Genomic DNA, 19429 nt, shown 5'->3' with positions numbered 1-19429 from the left:
TAATCTTCATGAATTACAGTATTTCAGCTGCATTCATATGCTGCTTTGCAATTGATGCACATAGTTGAATTTTTACTGTGATTATAAAGCGATTACTACATCAGCGACACTGATTTGAAGATGAGTATTTTTTTTCCATGTTGGAGTGCCTCTAAGTTCATTCAAACCCTAGAAGAATAAATGAAAAAGCTGAATACAATACTAAATGCTAGAATAATCTTGGTTTTTTTTAGGTGGTGTTTTAGAGCCTCAAAAGACAGCTGTAGTGGGAAGATCTTTTTCATTAAGCTGGAAGAGTCATCCCGAAGTTGTGGAGCCCATGAGATTTAGAAGTGCCACCACCTCTGGAGCTCCTGGAGTTGAGAAAGCAAGAAATATGGTTCGTCAGAGAGCAACAGGTTAGATCTCTACTAGATGCCTGATTCCCAAACATCCAGTAACATCAAGTTTTGTATCTTTGAGTTCTGAGCCTTTGAGTTCTGACTACTTCCAAAAATAGTGCAAGTAAATTCAACATAGATGTTGCATACCTGAGTCTGGATGTCTGCAGGGCTATAAATACGAATAAAAGATCAAAGTATTTTGGAAAATACTTTATGCATGCTCTTGAATGCATTATGCTATATCAGTCATACGTAGTTTCTAAACTTTCTTGCTGCTTGCCTTTTATTGTAATCACAAGATAAAGCCTGTATTTAATAAGCATCCTTGCTTATATTATTTATTTACTTCCTTCTTAATGATGTAACAATATATGTGTAGCATCTCATTTTCCTTTTTTTTCCTCTCATGTTTAATTCTGGATAGAATAAGTATAGTGGTAAACAGAAGGGAGAATGGGGTGTAGGAATAATGGGGGAATGTCTGAAACTCCAAGTGTTGAAAGAGGTACCTAATTTTTCAAGTATATCAGAGGCCTGAATTTGGTCTCTATTTTATGGTATTGAGACTCTGTATTCTAACTCAGTGGGCTATGGATTAAAACTCTCCACAGAAAGTCTTCTCTGTTTTTTTAATAGAAAATGTTTTTCTAAGCAGAGTCTTTCCTCATTCATAATAGATTAGTTGTGTTTCTTACCAGCAGAATACAAAGGTGAGGCAGTATGTCTTTTCTGGTTACAGGGAAGCTTATTTGGTGGGCAGCAGGTTGGTTGTCAGACTAGGGGGTGAACTTCATGTGTAGTAATACTCTGGTTTCATTTTGTGTCTTACGATCACGTAAAACTGAAATTATTCTGGCTTCCATAGGATTTCTGGTGATCAGTGACTCCCAAATCAGCAGATATAAAAACCTCTTATATTTGCACTTGCAGATATAGCAAATAATGATTCCAAATAGTCTGATGTTTATCTATTTCCTAAGAGTAAGACTTTCTAGGAGAACAAAACTCAGCTACTAAAATTCCAGACATTATCCTTCAGAAACAATTGTAGCAGTCCTTAAAGGAATTAGAGAAATAGTCAGGGAAAGACTTTTTGTAGCAGAATGGAGCTTTGGGGAAAGCATCTCCTGCCCTGGGGCTTCTTTTTTTTTCTTTTTTCCCCTCCCTCACTGAAAACCAACAGGAAAAAAACCCCACACACTGATGTCAGCATAAACACGAGATCGCCTCTTGCTTCCAAGTAAGACTTTATTTTGATCTTCTGCTTGCACTGGGAGTTAAACAGTTAACAGCAGGGTATTAATGCAGCAGCCCACCATCCTGCTTGAGGATTTTTTCCTTTTTCCTTTTTTCATCTCTAAGTATCAGCATTGGCATTGTTGTGAGCAAAAAGGGAAACAGCACAGCAAATGCCAGATGCATTTCTAGTACAGTTGGTGAGAAATTGATGCATTTTTCTAAAAGAGACTTCAAGCTTATGACAACTGCATGATAATTATTAATATATTTTAATAACTTGTCTTGATGACAGAAATCCTCTAAAGCATTAGCTACCTTGGAAGGTGTTTTTCTTGTGGCCTGAGAGAATATTTAATGTACAGGTTACAAAAGGGCACTGCTCATCTCTCTTACAGATGATGAGAGAAGCTGCCAGCAAAGTAATACTGGATACAACGTTTAACACTTCACTATCTTTGAGATTGTTTTCTCCTTTTGCAAAACTGCAGAGTTCCAACAGTGTTCTGAGTGCTTCTAGCTTCACTATTGACTGAAGAATCCAAACCCCATCTCATAACTTGCATGTTTCATTGTCCTGTTCATAAGTGGAGAAAGCAAGTATGCCAAAAGCAGTGTCTACAGAATAATTCAGGATGTAAGCTGCTTCAGGTGATGAAGCTCCTGCTCAAAGCAGGGTCAGCAGTATTGTCAGACAAGTGCACTCAGCGCTTCATTAAGGCTGGAGCAAGGATCCCTAGTTTAAAAAAACAACAACCTAACAGTGGTAGCTGTATCTTTAGATTGATTTTTAAGAGGCACACTGTCCCACTTCTCACATCAGAATGCTTTGTTTTCAGGCAAGATGAGTGAATGGAAGACGTAGCTAGTTTTTGGGGCAGGAGGGAGCATTGCTAGCAGAAAGTTAGCTGAATAGGTTTTCCATTCTTTGTTTCGAGCTGCATGTACTGCTAATGGTACTGCAATGAGAAGGAAAAAGGGTGAGTCAAATAAGCTCATGTATACTAATCACAGGCTGACAAAATGAAAGATTCCACATTGTATTTTCAGTGGCTGAGATGCATTGTATGTTATTAACCTAGGGGTAGCAGGAGATATTGCAGAGCTTGACATTGTAAAATTCTTTCAAAAGCTTTGTTTTTCGTTGTATCATGACATCCCAAACCCAAATATTTTGCTGTTTTCTGACATAATTGTTGCTTTATTTTTTCCTGGAAGCTAAGCGAAGCCAGTCTATCAGCAACTGTGTTCATCTTTATGAGGCTTTGCCAGCTACTAAAAGTGTACCTCTTCTGCTTCACACTGTGAGCTCTCTCTTACCTGGTATCTCTTACACTTCTTGCTCTCACAGACTGTCAGGTACTGTACTTTAAAGTCATCTTTTATATAAATGTTCTTTATATTTTTAAGCTTTTCTGTCTGCTCTCTTTCTGTCCAGTTAATTATTCTTAAGGAGCATGGAATGAGGTGTTTTGCACTTCTCTTTCCTGGATCTGTTCCAAACACAGTGTTAAGTAATGGTGGTTGCTAGCAGGAGTCGAGCAGATTCAGTGGAAATGTACCTTGTGCTTTTTTCAAGGCAGGAAGGGGTTAAAGAAAATGTGGTCACTTTTAATGATTTTTGTTGTTCTCTCGCTGGAATTGTAGTCTTTATCAATTTAAGTAACCTCTTCAGAGGAAAAGAGGGCAGGAAGGTCTTCTCAAGGAGCTGCAATAGAAGCTAGTTGTGTGCACGAATGTATGAGATATCACAAGCAAGGTGTGCCAAAAAAGAAGTGCAGCAGGTTGAGCTGCTGGTACTTGATTTTAGAAGAAAAAACTCATTCCCTCCGTGTCACACTCAGTTACAAATCAGTGCTGACAAATGTGGATCTTTTTTTCTTAAAGATTTTTTTTCTGTAATTATTGATTCTAGAAGCAAATATGAAAGGTTTGTCTGTGCCTCTTAGCTTTCATGTGGTATTTGATTTCTCTCAAAAGTACTGCAAGCAATGCTGGTTTTGTTCATTTAAATGTTAGCATGAATTACAAGTTTATTGGGTTTATATTTCCTAATAATAAAAGTAAAAATTCCTAGAATTACTGAATCAATGATTTTCTCCATGTTTTCATTTCCAAGTACTTGATTTACTGAAAGTTCCCAAGCAACAAATACTTGATGTACAAGGAGTTAGGAATGCAGAAACCAACACTAGAGAAGTTTGCACGTGGTGCAAATTATGACTCTCTGGGGATTCCTATTCCATGAAATATCTTGAGTGTTTTTCATCCCATGTTGTTGTTTTTGGTCATGATGTTGAAATTGTTCAAGCTGGTTGATATGGGCATTGGCCTGAAAGAAGGGCTTTCGTGTGTTTGTTGCTTTCAGTAAAGCTTTGATACTGGCAATGGTACTTTGGGGTCAATGAACACCAGAACATTTGGGTTTGTGAGGCAGTTTACTGAAATAGAAATGATGTATATTGTAATATGAGTATTATCTAAGCTCAGTTAGTGTAGATTGAACAAAGGAAGCATGCTGTCCTCCTCCTGCACGCTGCTGCTGCAGTCAGTGCAGGTAGGTGCAGTCTTGTACCCTGAGGGGCTTTGCTTCTTGCTCCTTTCTGCATAAGTATAGCCTCAAAGTCAGTGCATACAGACCAGCAAGGAGGTAGGAAGCAGAGCAAAGAAAAGGAGAGGAGCAGAATGTAGAAAGCTGGTGGGCAGGTCATTTGAGTTCCTTTATTGTGAAATAATATGCAGAAAGAAATGTGAGAATTCGATAATTCAGCCCCCGATCCTTATTTAATGAACAGAAATCCAGTGCTTCTCCAAGTCACCATGTTGGTACTGAACCATTTCTTCTAATAGCATTGGATGTGTGGATTGACTGCCGTGAGCAGTCTGGTGGTGGTTCTCCTGGGTCAGTTTGATGGGGGACTTGTGGGCCAACTTTCTGACTGCTTTCCAACAGAAAAGATAGCAGAGTGGGTGGCTTTAACCAGTGCTGTGACTGAAAGCGTCGATACCAAAGGAGAGCTCTCCTGATCCCAAGTAAGGGTGCCACATTGAAACCCAAAGTAATTTCTCCATCTTTTTCTAGGTCTTTCATGATTTAAACCATTAATACATCTCTCTCTAAACTTTGCTTTTCTGAGGATACTCTAAATTTCTCTGACAAGGGGTTAAATTCTAGTTTTTGTAATTTGGAATTTGAAGTATTTGAGTGGGTCACTTTTTCACTTAGGTTTCATAGCTAAGGAGTTGGCACGTGTGTTTAATTCAGAGGTCATACAAATACAACTTTTTAATTAAATCAACAGAGGTTGAAGAATCTCAGCAGTCGGAAGCTTTGGCAGGAGCAGAAGCTACAGGCCTCTTTGTAGACCAAGAGCAGCAGCTCACTCGAAGTAGCAGCACTTCAGATATTGCAGATCAATTTCCATCTGATTTTTTTCAAGGTAATTTTGATGAAACATAGTAACACTACACACATGAAGAAGTGCCAGGACTTCCTGAGCCTCACTGATGCCACTGTTACCTTCTATGGTTTTCAGCCACAGTTGTAAAATGTTTTTTATCCCATTTTCCTACTAAATCTGAACCAAAAATGGAGAACACAGCTTTTAATAAACCAGAGCTTTATTAAATGTGTGCATTTGCAGTGTCACTGTTTAAATTTATCAAGCATGTGCTTATATTTCATGTTTTCAGAGGAACAGTTCTACTTCTGTTTTGCTTGTGCACCTATGTTATGCTTATGAAAGATTTGTCATGGCATCATGTGTTCTGTCCTAATAACTAATCTGTGAAAAGTTTACAATTTGTTACCTTGCTCTGCTGTAAATATAAGAAATGTATGTGTAAATGTAGCTGATATTTTCTTGTAATTTGTCATTTTCTTGTATTATGTCTTTTTTACATATTCTTGTAATATGTCATTTTTTCCCCCACATTTTAATTCTGTTTCCCTTCTAAAATTTGTAGGCAAAAAGGCTGGGAGTTCTCATAATTTGACCACTTTAGACTCCAGATCAATCCAGGAAAATAAGGAGTGTGTGAAGAAGGAACATGAAGCTGAGCACGTAAGGCAAAATAGATAGTGATTACTGATGAGATCTTGTTTTATGTAACATAAATGCTCCGTTAATAAATAAAATATTCCATTGTGAACTGGATGGCATTTCCTATTTAAAAACTATCAACTGAAAGAATGAATATTTGGTAGGCACTTTCTAGTGTGGAATCAGGAATTAAGCTTTCGTTGTCCGTTACGCTGTTTGCTATGATCAACCTGTAACTTCTGATACTGTAGTTGCCAGTGCACTTTGACATGATTTGCTGTGTGCTATTCTCATAAAAGACTTCTGTGCTTTTCTATATTAATAATAAACAAGCCCATTCACTTTTTTTTCTTTTTAAATAATTGATGTTTTTTTTTAGAGCTACATTACTGGAGTAAATGTTTGATGGTTTGAAGTGCGGGGGAAAATATTTTCCTTCAGCAAAATTTGTAGCACCAGCTATTTATTGTGGATTGTTTGCCTAAGTTAACATTTGGACAGGCAAGCTTTGTAAATTTTTAATGCAGTTTTGGAAAAAAACAATAGAAATAATATATGAGTTCATCTTTATGGAAGTATAATGCAATGCTGCATGGAGGACTGCAAGAGGAATCTCATCTCTGGTTGTGGGTTCTGCCATGTGTCTGCTCTTGCAGTACTGTTATGCTTTGTTCTACAGACAAGGCTCTTTCTGGGAAGTGCTCTCATCACTTCAAGAATAACAAGGTGTGAAGGTGGGGGGGAGAGAGATGCAGGCTTTGTAGTTGTGGGGAATTCAAAATTAACCTGGCTCCCTGTTCCAGTTCCTACGTTCATTTAAATGTCTTGACTGAGTTGCAGTTAATTTATAGTAACTTTCCCTGTGTGCATTTGTGTATTTCAAAACTGCAAGATTACTATGTTCTCAAAAATATAGTTAATGAACTGAGATTTATGCTTTTTTTTTTTTCCTCTTTAGGTAGCAGTACGAAGGAGCAGTAGTACAGCTGAATTGGATTTGAAAGCTGACTTACAGCAAACACATGGAAACCATAGGGAGAGAGAAAAAAGTGAGTTCCAAGAAACATGGTAATTTTTTTTTTGAAGTGTAGCAGCTGAAACCAGTGTGATCATGTCTTGTTGGGTCATGTTATGCTAATGCCATCTTTAAAAATAGGCTCCATGATCTTTATTCATCCTCTGCTTGCTTTAGGTGAAAGTGTGAGCAGTGACACATCCATTGGGTATAATAATGAGGTAGAGATTGCTCTCATCCCCTGGCAAGCCTCTGAAGAAGATCAGGAAGTTAATGCATCGACAGATGTCTGTGTGGATCCTGATGCACCTCGCTGGCTTCAGCTTAGCCCTTCAGATAATGCAAATTTAACAGGTATTATAGTCCAGAAATTATATTTTAGATTTTTATTTCAAAAAGGAGTTCAGTTTGCGTGTTTAAAAAAAAAAAACAACACGTTTTTAGGCATGTTGCCAAGTTTTGTTCAGAATGTTCTGTCAAAAAAGAGATTTAAATGGACCGAGCTTAAAGAATTAAGATAATGAGAATGAACCTGACATAAATGTGAATGAACTGTAATCCAGGAAGTGATCACATACTTAAAAATGAGTTTCTTACTGTGTCAAAGTAATCAGCTATGTGATAGTTGATCACTTGTGCTCTCTTAGCTTGCACTAGCATTCAAGTGAAAGGATTGAATTTAATTTCAGTTAAATTCTGTTTTCTAGATATTTTTTTTATAGCAGGATATTTTGAGAATGCACAGTAGGTTCCTTGTTTATTTCGACAGATAGAAACTGTCTAACTGATTAATTCACAATCTCTTAAACTGTTACCCTCCTTATTTGTACTTCAGCATTGCCTGTACGCCAGTAGGAAGTCATAAAGTGTTGTTCTCAGAAGAGTTTATTTGCAAGTAAAAGTCCTTTCCTTTTTCATTGTAATTCTACTGAAATATTTTGATTCTCTTCAAGATATCTTCCCATTGATATGTAATAAGCAAGTTAGGGGTGTTATTATCAATAACTTGGTACTGTAACATATGAAACTATTTGCAGCTTCTTTACTGATGGGCTTTAGAGTTTCATTTCTGTGATCACTCTTTCTTTGAATTACTGCTGATTTAAAGAGCCAGCACACCCCGTTCCATCCTTCAGATGGCTGTTGTACACAAGGCAGTGTGCAGAGCAGTACCCAGCAAGGATTATTATTCGTGCTAAACTCAGCACTTTCTTTGCCTGTGATATAAGAAATTGCTCTTTGGTGTGTACAAACAGAATGAGTTATGTAAAATAACTTCAGAGATTAGAAAGAGAAGTGGAGTAGCAAATGTGTGCAGGTCACTCCAGAAGTAATGCCTCCTGTGTATTTCCATGGAAAAGACAACCAGCATCCACCTCTGATGTCCTGAGTCAGCATAATAAAATAAGAGGCATTACTTTCAAAGAGGCCTCGTATGGTTGCCCAATAGAGTTGGCATGCTCCTAATGCATTTACTGGTTCTTGCCAAAGTTGTTTGTCCACATGTCCACTCAATGCTGTGTGATCTGCATACAGGCCAGGGTGCAGCTCACAGCTTTCCTCTGTTTGTCATGTTACAAAACCTCAGTAATCACTGTGGTGAATACAGCCCTACCCATCTGCAGGGTAAGACAACATCTTTGCCCTGTTCCCAGTGGATATCTGTCAGAGCTGCTTCTGTTTGTTGCGTGGTTGTTCCATGGAGAACTGCAGAGGGTATCTGGGAGCCCATGGCTGGTGGAGGCACTTGTGAACAACGTCAGCTGTAGTAGTGAAAATGTCACAAGCCAAGCCTCGAGGGCTTTGATGTGTCATATAGTTACTCGCATTAATTTGGGTGTTTCAGCTTAATTTTCTTCTAGCACAAAACAAAGATGTGTTTGATCTTAGGATTTGGAGGCATTCTCAAATAAAGCTTTGTTTTTCTTTAGAACCCTGAATGGTGCAAGGCTAAAAATACTGTGTTGTCATCACCCAAACAGCGTAGATACATGAATTTCCCCATTGAGAATCTTTCTGATATGCTTAAAAAATAATGTTTTAACTCTTTAGGAATTCATAACACTGCCAGAAACAAAACAAAGGAAGCAAAAAGGAAATAAAATCACAAAAAAGTTTAAAAAACAAACAAACAAACAAAACACACTGAATGCTGAGTGCTCAAAGGTGCCCTGTGGGGCCATAGCTCTGATTCTGCCTGCAGACAGGCTGCTGCATAGCTTTCTCTGCTCTGAAGATAATTGAACAGCTTTTGTCATTAACATTTGTGCTTGAGTGTGGAATATTTCATTTACTGTTTAGGGATATTAATTCCATTATCATGCCCAGCTTCAGAATCACAGTCACAGAATCACCAAGGTTGGAAAAGACCCACAAGATCATCCAGTCCAACCATCCACCTGTCACCAGCAGGAAACGGGAATTCCTTCTCAGTTTGTATCCAGCTATCTCAGGAATTGCTTCTGTGTAAATGATAGTGGCAGAGCATATTCTTCATCTCTCAGAGTGCATCATATTTAGCTCCATTGTTCAGTCGTATTTTCAGGTCATTTTATAGTATGTGATCTTAAAAATAAAAAAATTAAAAAAAAAAAAGAGGCAAGACTCTTCACAATGGAAATATTACCTGTAAAAGCCAGTTATGGATTGAATACATCTTTCAGAGTACATGAGTTTCAGACATGCACAAAGTACATTTAACTGCATTTGCTTCCCTGCTCCAAAACCTTGAGTGGGGGCAGTCTGTCATACCAAACTGACACACAGTTGTGCCATCTCTATTAGCCTGTGTTTTCTTGCCATTTTTTTCTTTGACCCATGTGTTCCTTTAGTAGTGCAGAAGGAAGAGATGATTTGGTGAAGAGAGTGCTTTTTAGATGGAACATTTGTATAAAGGAAATTGGTCTTAACAGCCTTATTGGTTTAGTCTGGGAACAAGGTCACTATGTTCTTCCCTAATGTGTGGTACTTGGGAGGCCACATCTCATGCAGGTCCATCATCAGCAAGACAGGCTCCCCTGTACTTAGGACTTGTGGGTCTGGGAATATGCCTTCACTATTTTATTTGTTGTGGATTTTTTTTCTTCTCTGGTTTGTGTGTGTGCTAGACCAGGAAGACCAAAGTGTCCTTTTGTCAATAATTACTTAGCTCCTGTCTTTTTTTTGCTTAGTAAACTTTCCAGACTTCACAATAAAATTGCAAGCTTTTGGCCTTGAACCTTCCTTAAGAGTTTCTTTAGAAATTATGTGCATCAGAACTGAAACTTCATCAGAAGTGAAAGAGAACCTTTTAAAATTTACAGACAGCAGTGAGTTCCTTGCTGATGACTGCAGTATAATTGCTGGTGGAAGCCTCATCGGTTGGCATCCTGATTCTGCTGCTGTGCTATGGAGGAGGATCTTGGGAATTCTTGGAGATGTGAACAATATACAGTCGCCTAAAATTCATGCAAAAGTTTTTGGGTATCTCTATGAGCTGTGGTATAAACTTGCAAAGGTACTGTATATAATATTTTCATCTAATGATAATGATTAAGTTTTTTTTTAAATTATGCTTAGATTTGATCTAGGATTGGCATCTGCAATGTAAGCATCGTATTTGGAGGATTCTGCCGTAAAGTTAGTCAAATTTTTGTTTGATTTCCTGGAACTATCCCCTGTTGAAAATATTCCCATTTAATAAGAATTTAATTAATTTAGATGGCTTCATAAAACGGTAGCAAAGAAAACAGGTATAGGATAGAATACTGCAAGCACTGTTCTTAGTGCAAAAGCTAATGGTACAACCTAAAATGCTTAGCTGAGCCTTTGTAGCACTGTAGAACACCTTTTCCTGGTAGTGTTGGCTTGAGTAAGAGCTTTCTGTGTAGTGCAGGATGTAGTGCCTTAAAGTAAAAAAAAAATCCACAAAAAACAGGGAATAATAGGAAATCACATTAATAAAGTGAACTGTTTTTTTCTTAAATAACTCTCTTCTTTTAAAAACACCAGATAAGGGATAACCTTGCCATAAGCGTGGACAATCAGTCTACTCCCTCTCCTCCTGTCTTAATTCCTCCTCTCAGAATATTTGCATCATGGTTGTTCAAGGTAAGTTATTTCTCAACTTTTTCACATTAGTATTTTTTCTCTGTCGACAATAAATGTGTATATGCTCCATTCCACTGTTAAGTTTTGCAATCACTGCAGGCTGAGACAAGTGTGTTTGAACATTAATTTTAATAAATACAGTAGATTCGTTTATGGAAAACCTGCTGAAAAGACCGTTTTGCATTAGTGGACTAGTAGAAAAAAAAAGTATTAATACAGGTCTTTTTTCAGGCAACCACCCTGCCAAATGAATATAAGGAAGGCAAACTTCAGGCATACAGGCTGATCTGTGCTATGATGACGAGGCGTCAAGATGTTCTGCCGAATTCAGATTTCCTGCTTCATTTTTATTTTGTGATGCACCTTGGTTTAACAAGTGAAGACCAGGTAAAAGCTTTACTTGAGGAGAAAAACCTCTGCAAGTTGCTGTCTGCTGATGGAATTGTCTGTATTTTCATATTTGAAACAGCAGAAAGGAAGCAATGCTCTGCAACAAATTATTGTGTGAAGTCATTATTGTGTAGCATTCCACATTATATTATTGTGCAGTATTCCACACTGTACGTTACGTAGTCTGAACTTTCTCCTTACTCTCCAGCTTTATCTTGTCATACTAGCAAAGAGCTGCTGTGGAAACACTTCTGTGTCTGTAGATTAATGTCATTTTTAGGTCTGTCTGCCATGGTTTGGCCTAATCAATAATGCATTCAGTGGGAGATGATGAAAAGGCTTAATCTTTCAGAATGTAAGAGGATTATTGGACCTTAGAGGTAGCTAAATGCTCATAAATACTGTAAGAAGTACACTAAGCAAAAGAGAGGCTACTTAGAAACATGTCTGTGTTTTTATAGCTGTCACTGTAAGTTTTAATCCTTAACAAAAACTCTGATGAGTACAGTGGTGAGAACTGTACTGCAGATGCCAGCAGAGGGCACACAGACCTTTCTGTAGAAGCCGTGTTGATTATTTGCTGCTTTGAGGAGTCATTTCTGGTGCTTTACCAATCCAGACAGAACAGACTAGCTCAGATTTTGTTGCGCTAGTTGTTGCCAATCTTTGTTACTGTAGTAATCCCTGAGAAGGCCTGTCCTATTACTTAGCCAGCAGTAAGTTGCTGATGTGTTGTTTTTAACCTTGTGAAGCTGCACTTAGCTGCTTTCTGCTGCTTGGACTGTGAACCTGGGTGCCTCACCATGGCCAGCTCAATCCCTCTCTGCACTGGCCTGTGCAATCCTGCACTTGGAAATTTCATGTGTCTGTGTTTTGCAAAAGCAGAAGTAAAACCATCTGCGTTGTATTCTCTGCAAACTTTCCACCTGCTATTCCCAGATGCTTCTGCAGGGAAAAGGCAAAAGGATTAATGGCACAATATTCTTAGACGTGTGCTTCCTGAAAGCAAAACACAAATATAACGATGTGTGCCAAAACATCTCCCTTTCAAAAACCAAGACATCCAGTTGGGATAACTAGAATTTTTCTTTACGTAGTCTCACAGTGTGCTCTTTTTAGAAAGGAAGCTGGTTAGGTCATTTGACTCCTATTACAGGTTTCAATTGATTGTCTTTGTGTTACTTGTTGTTATTGTGATCATGGAGAAAAATCCTGGAAAAGTTTCCTGAGTAGAAATTGTGCAATTTTTTAAATGGTGGTTTTGGTTCCAGATGAGGTGCTTTCTCATTCTGTTTTTACTGTGTTTTGGTGTTAGTAACAATTCCACTGATTTTAAGCCTGTTGCTTTGTTGAATGTCAGATTTCAGTCCTTGTGCAACTTTGTGGTCTAGAAGTTAAGATCAAGAAGTGAAAACTGTCTGGTGAAGGCAGACTCCACATACAAATCATTCCAGAGATTTCCTGATGTCTTGCATTCTCTTGCTGCTCCACCTTGTCTCACTCTGCTTCTTTTGCCTCTTGGTGGCACTCTTGACTGTGAGTTTTCTCCTGTACCTGTCCTTCCAGTTTTGCTTTCCCTAGCTAGGAAGCTGGTTGATGGGAGCTGTGCACTCACCATGTAGCTTGAATTCTCATACAATGGATCGATGTGAAGCATGTTCTTTATATCTGTTTCCGTATTTACAGTTTTATTAGCATCACACTGCTTGTTGGGTGTTTAGACTAGCTCAATACTGTGCACGCTGAGGGTGGTGTACAATAAATACTAATGCAAGAGTGCACTGGATGGAAGCACAGTAAATCTAGTATTTATTAAGATGGGTCATGGATGTGCTTTTCAATTATTTTGGTGGGTCAGGGAGTTGTTTATGCCAGATCCCATCTGTACCCTTCTGACTGAACACACAGTCCTTCCACAGGTAGATCAGTGACCCAGGCAGAGCATTTCGCCAGCCTCTTACCTTGCCGTTAAGAGATGAAAATTCTCAGGTGTGAAGGAAATCTGATCTGGTTTGTGTGAAGCTGCTGGAAATCAGAGATCTTGTAGTGGAAAGAAAAATCGATCTGCTTTGTCAGATTGTTTTATTTGCTGAGCATGAGCATAACTTCTCAGTTTCATGGAACATTAGCAGGAGAAGGGAGAAGGGGATTTTCTCATGGGGGAATTTTTGTTCTGTGTATGTGACTAGTGCAACTTTCAATTCATTGGGAGAAGCAACAGAAACGTGCAACTCCAAGAAATCCCATTCTTTTGATGTAGGTGAGCTTTTTTGTGCTCATCTACACAATTATTTTGCTACATAACCTGGTAAAGTTATAGTCAGAAATGTTTGTAACCTGAATATGATTGTCAGTATTTTAGATAGCATCAGAAATGTTCATTTTTAAATATATTTATCTGTTAAAAAAAAAAAAAAGTTGACGAATCTTGTATTACATGAGAAAAGTGCAGTTGTGCAATTAACAGTGAAGATAAATAACTTGCACTAATTGGACTTGCTGAGTAAACACTAGTTGAACAGAAATGTAGCTGTATTTATTTCAATAGACGCAGCCAACTACCTGGCTGAGAAAAGCTTCCTCCCAGACTGGGGAGCAAACCTTCTGCTCAAGTCTGTGGACTGTTTTCATTCTTTTTATCCTACATTCCTCAATTCTATTTTGTCTCCTCCCTTAACAACACAAATATACAAAATTACTGCTTTCTTGTTTAGATTTTGGTGTTGGTAGAAAGCAAAATAGTACATGTTTGAATGCACTCAGTACTTAATACATTGTAATTTATGGCAAGTGCAACCTTTCTGCACAAACTTGTCTTGTGGAGCATTTGAAAGAGCACTATGAGAGTATATTTGACAAAAAGATCCCATGGCACTCTGAGTTCAAGATTTAGCAATTAGCTCAGCTGGTGAGAAAGGAGATAGTGATGTAACTGAGCTGCATCTCATTTGTCCATGGCTAAGTGTCTAACAACAGCACCTCTATAGGAAGAAGTGAACAATTCTCTGTAGCAATTGCATCACCTTTTCAGGTGGGAGAAGCGAGTTTACAGCCTGGCACTGGGAGCTGTTCCAGTGTGCCATGTGCCCTGGGATCAGGGGACAAGTGACTGTGTGATGCTAATTCTCTTCCTGTACACTTAAGTCAGTGGTCTTAAATTTTACCATCATTTTTTATGAAGTTGACTGGAATTCTGCACCTTCGCTTCCTGACAGAGGAAAGTGAGTTGATGTTTTGTTTTTTACATGCTGTGTTCACAAGATAGTGAAGGCAGTGATTCTGCTTTCATTCAGAGCTTGACTGCAAATCCTGAGAAGATGATGTATCAAGCATCGCTCAGATGTGGTGCAGGAAATGGCCTCAGGACTGTTTGTATTAAATTCAGCCCTTTTACCCTTTAAATCACTGGGGTCTGTCAGCCTTGAAACGCCTTCAGGGGCTTTATAGCATCACACCTGTGCAAGGCAGACTGAAGTGTGGTATTTCCTCTGGCACCTTCTCAGTCAGGCAGCAGCGGCAAAAGGAGCGGCTAGGTCTTTCCCAGCAGCAGCCATTGCTTTGCTGTGTCACTCAGTGCACAGCTTCAGGAAAGCCATCCTGGTCACAATTACAGTGCTCCCAGTTCCTGGTGTAGGTTGCAGAGAATTGTGAAATGTTCTTGGGAGGGGAATTTTAGAAGATTCCAAAGGAGAACCTACTGCATTTCAGGCAGTAACTGTGTGTGACGCTGCTGGGTGAGTTAATGGTTGAGAAGCCTCCAGCACTTAATGTGTCCATCACTTAATGTCCATTAATGTGTTTTGAGTTGAGTTGAGATGATGCATACATACACCTTATAAAAATATCTACTATTGCAGTGCACAAATTTTACAAATGCTTGAGTGTAGGGAATAAATGCATTTTATTATTGCTGCTGATCGCTTACTGTAGCAGAAATTTTTGGCTTCAGGAACTTGCAAAAGTATATATAAGCTTCTCCTTGTTTTATAGCTTTCATTTTTTTTTTCCTGGAAGAAGTACTGAAATACTATTCCAAAATTCTACTTATGCTACTGAGCCCCTTTCTCAGAAAAAGAAGCACTGAGAGAATTCTGATTAGTGAATTGCTAATACTTTTGGTAATGACAATCCTTCCAGTATATCTTTTTTTTCCTAAAACTTCTGTGGATTTCTGACTTCTTCCTGTCTAAATGTACATCTTCAGTTTGAGAAGAGCTGCAATGAAAGCTGAATGCTCACCTGTGCTTATGCTGTAGAAGAGGAGGAAATCTTCCAATATCTCACCAGCTTTTCATTGTTGGGAAGAATCTCATCCTGCTACCAGGGCTTTGGCATCAGTTAACATGCTTGCTGTAATCTGTTGACAACGTGTGCCACCACGGTTTCAGCCAGTAGAAGTAGAGGCTGTTATCTGAAAAACGAGCTAACAGGATAGTTCTATCCCTGGCTTTTGGAGGGAGCTTTAATGATTAATACATTTACAGGTTAATTGGCTTGCCAGCATATCTTTGGAACAGACTGCTTTGTAAAGAAATATCAAGGAACACAATTAAAAATACGTACATCAGAGATTTTGCTTGTTTGTTCAGTCATATTAAATGGAGGACTAACCTTAAATATGGAAGGAAAAGCCCAGGTCCGAATAGGCTGACAGATGTCCTTGGTGATTAAATTTCAGCACACAGACAGTGAGTTTTCAACCTGTAGAACAGCACAAGCCCTCAGCACGCAGCACAGCTACGATGGAGAAGTTAATGGCACTGCTTAGCTTGATTCCATTCAGTGGTAGAAGGGAGAATACTTTATCAATAATGTACTTTATGCTTGTCTATAAGCCTCTTAATTTGTTTAATGTATGCTGTTGGCAATTATAGAAAGGAAGCTCCATCATTTCCATAGTGAGCATATGGAGAAAGCACACTTTGTGTATGATTGCTGGTTTAGAATATGAAACATATTAGAGTTGCTACTGGAGAAGAATTACCTGCTTATATGAACACTGATTTGAAGTTAAAAAAAAAAAAAAAAAAAGTCCTTGTAGACTTTCAGTGTTTCTATGAAGCTGTTGCTCTGTACTGAGGAGTGGGGTCAGCCCGGTGGCTGCAGAGTCTGAGTGCTGTGCACAGGAACATGCCCTGTGTGTGTGGCATCCTCTTCCAAAAGGCACAAGAAATGAGCAGCCTCTCTTGTGTACACAGTGCAGTTAGTGCTTCTTGCCTGGATTTCTGCCTGGTGATGTTTCACATGAGAACCTTTGGTTGTACAGCATTTCAGAAACCTTAAGAATTTTCGATTTCTCTCCAGACTGCAGTTTAAAGAAGAAAAAAGATAAATCATAATATAGTCTCTGTTTCACAAGACTTAGATTCACATATTTTAGTTTGCTGTGACATTCTTCCAATAGATATTATTTTTACCCTCTTGTAATCTCCCCCCCTTTCTGTGCTTATTGAGGTGCAGCACATACCCCACTGCTCACCCCCGTTAGAGTGCACTGGTGGTATTGGAGCAAAACAGTTGCAGGGATGGACCAGAGGAAAGGCAGACCCAGGTGATGCCCATGTTAGGAGCCATGCTTTCTGCTAACAGAGACATCTCCTCACTTTCCCCTGCCTAATGCACCTTGCCCTAGGTGGTTCACTTCTGCACTGCTGCCTGGTTTTATTTTTTAAATGTGTCTCTAAAAGAGCTTCCTAATGCAGTTCAGAAGGGGAGGAACGATCACCAGCAGGTGATTTACACAGTAATCTGTCATCTGTTTTCTAAATTGAGTTGTTCCGGTTTTTAATCTCTCTTCCTATTACATGCAGTCACAAGATGTAACTTCTTTGGTGGTCAGATTGATGTAGGTTTTTAGACAAGCCCTGTGCTTTTGGAGTGTGTCAGGTTTCTTTGTAACTTTTTATTGGAACTTAATTTTTGACAAGCTAACACCTAAAATGTAACGTTACTTGGAATAAGTAAATTGAATTGTTTGTTTCTTCCAAGCAAAGGAAAATGAAGGATTTGCCACTTTAAGTCCTGTTTAAATGAATAATCTTTCCTGTGCTGTAAATGTCAGCCTCTAATGAGGTGTGTCTGAGGGAAGAACAGAGTGAACTTTAAGAGGAAAATCCATGTTGTTCCTGTTGAGGGACAGCTGGAAACGTGAGGAAGGCAGATGGCAGGCTATTTAGTTACACCTGTAATCTGCAAAACCTTGCACAAAAATTAGGTGAAGAATATTTCTGAAATTGACCTTCTGGTGAACTTGCATCATTTTCTTTTTTCACTTACTTGCTGGATGTTTATGACCTTATTATTTGGATTACTAGATTACCCTATACTGAAATACTATGCCTTTTATAGGGTTAATCCATTTGAGAAGGACATGCGTGTGATTGCTCCCTTCTCTTCCCTCCTCTTTTTTTAACGCTGCAGAGCATCGTTTTGAATTGAAATAGTCCATAATGGTCCTTTTTTTCACTTTTCTTTAACAACATGAACACTAAATTACAGCTGTGCAATTATGTAAACAATGGAAATGCTTCCAGAATGAATGCTTCCTTTTAAATTTTCATTTTGTGTAATTGCTGAAAGGTTTGGAGCCATAATAAACCAAAATTATTTTACACATTTATCGTTCTAAAGGTCAATTATGAAAGAAGTAAAGAAACAACGCTGTACAGAATGAGTAAACCAATTTCTATTGCCATCACCATATGTTTTTCTTATTGCTTGTGTTTTTCCAGTTACTGTGTACATAGCATTCAATTAAAGTGATTCATTTACTAGGCTGTACACTGTTGAACACAGTTTACATTTATAGAACTGCGCTTCGGAGGGAAGGAAGCAACTTGCCTGTGTTTGAATTACCTGATTTTTGCAATATCACTGATAGGACATATGTTCTCACTTGGTTGCTTTCTCATAAACCCGAATCTTTTGATAAGCTTGCAATGCTACTGAATTACTACGTGAAATCACGCTTCTCTTGTTAGCTGTGTTGCACAGCAAAGCGTGCTAATTGGGAAATAGAAGCAAATTTGTCAGATTTTACCAGTAAGTGCCTTCCTGGGGGGTGGTATCTTTCCAATCTGTTCTATTTGGAGCAAGCTCAAGTCAGGTACGAGATGTTCAGCACATATTCTGTCCTGTTTGAAAGGAAGCAGTTGCCATCTTTGCGCGGTGCAGTGCACTCACAGGTATGGAGGTGCTGAAGCCGGGCTTTCACTGACATTTCTTTACCCTCATTTTCTGAAACGTCCATTCAGGGCAGCGGCCGGAGCTGAGGAAGCAGGGCAGTCGTTACAGCGGTGTTTAACAGATGGGATTGATGGAGTGAGGGCAGGAGTTAACGCGCTTGTTTGTAGCAGCTCTTTGTACTTCCTACGTTTTGTTACCTTTTAAGCCAGGTTAGCCCGGGCTCTTTTATCGTGGCATATGTCAACAGGAGTGTGCTCCCATCTGCCGCTCCATAGTTTGATGCCCAATTATTCAGAGACCAAACACATCGCAGTACCTGGCTCTGGTCGTAATTACAGGTGTGTTGTGCTGCGAGGAGCGTGGTGCATTAATCAGCCCCTTAATTATGAAAAGGTGGGTCTTTTGTTCTGCTCCGAGCAGGAGTTTACCACCCACTTTATGAGCTGCCGCATCCATCTGCTCTCTCTTTCTGAATGTTTGCCTTGACTGATATTGACTTTAAAATGTATCAAAGGAAGTGATTAAAACTAGTTTAAACATTAACTCGAGTGGCATTCTAGCTAATTCGGGAAAGTGGAAGCATTATGTGGTGCTGCATTAGAAACGAGCGATATTTATCTGCTAATATTTTAGATATATAACGCTATTATTTCATAGGATGTTGCTGCTGTAAACGCTCAGTCAAGCCATAGATAACTTTTGTCCAGGTGTTGAGCAATGCTCGCAGAAAACACTGGTGTGGCTAAAGCGTATCTTCAGGCAGAAAAATCCGTCTGACTTCTTTTGCTTCTGATGTAGAAGTTTCGCATAAGGACACATTCTGGGGCTAACACTGAACTCTTCACTGACGCATCGTGAAAGCAGTAAGGGCAGACACAGAAAATTGTTTTTCCTTTGCAATTTTTCTTTGAAATTTTATCGAGAACAGAAATAATCTGCTAATCGGTATGCAAATAAATTTATTAAACTATGTAATGTAGCAGGTGAAGATTTAGCTTCATGCCCGATTGCAGATCTCCTATAAAGAAAACTTAAATATGGAACTTGTCTCTGTCTGAAGTGTCTGAAGAATTGAATGAAACCTGGGG

The 19429-nt window shown here is 38.8% G+C and overlaps 1 protein-coding gene across 6 annotated transcripts in view; it reads left to right on the top strand.

Annotated features, from left to right (window-relative positions):
- Positions 1-19429, top strand: part of RALGAPA2 (Ral GTPase activating protein catalytic subunit alpha 2) — a 118221-nt gene that overhangs the window by 35217 nt on the left and 63575 nt on the right. For all 6 annotated transcript variants that reach the window (XM_042824776.1, XM_042824771.1, XM_042824770.1 and 3 more), the window contains 8 exons: positions 234-398; positions 4922-5059; positions 5586-5683; positions 6621-6711; positions 6855-7031; positions 9980-10173; positions 10668-10766; positions 10998-11153. In XM_042824776.1, the coding sequence (XP_042680710.1) occupies positions 234-398; positions 4922-5059; positions 5586-5683; positions 6621-6711; positions 6855-7031; positions 9980-10173; positions 10668-10766; positions 10998-11153 (1118 nt within the window). The remainder of the gene's footprint in view (positions 1-233; positions 399-4921; positions 5060-5585; positions 5684-6620; positions 6712-6854; positions 7032-9979; positions 10174-10667; positions 10767-10997; positions 11154-19429) is intronic.

This window comes from Centrocercus urophasianus, unplaced genomic scaffold (assembly GCF_019232065.1).
Source record: "Centrocercus urophasianus isolate 14NV4802_14NV808 unplaced genomic scaffold, USGS_Curo_1.0 seq_10, whole genome shotgun sequence".
NCBI classification, from domain to species: Eukaryota; Metazoa; Chordata; class Aves; order Galliformes; family Phasianidae; genus Centrocercus; species Centrocercus urophasianus.
This window is presented reverse-complemented; position numbering and strand designations above follow the sequence as displayed.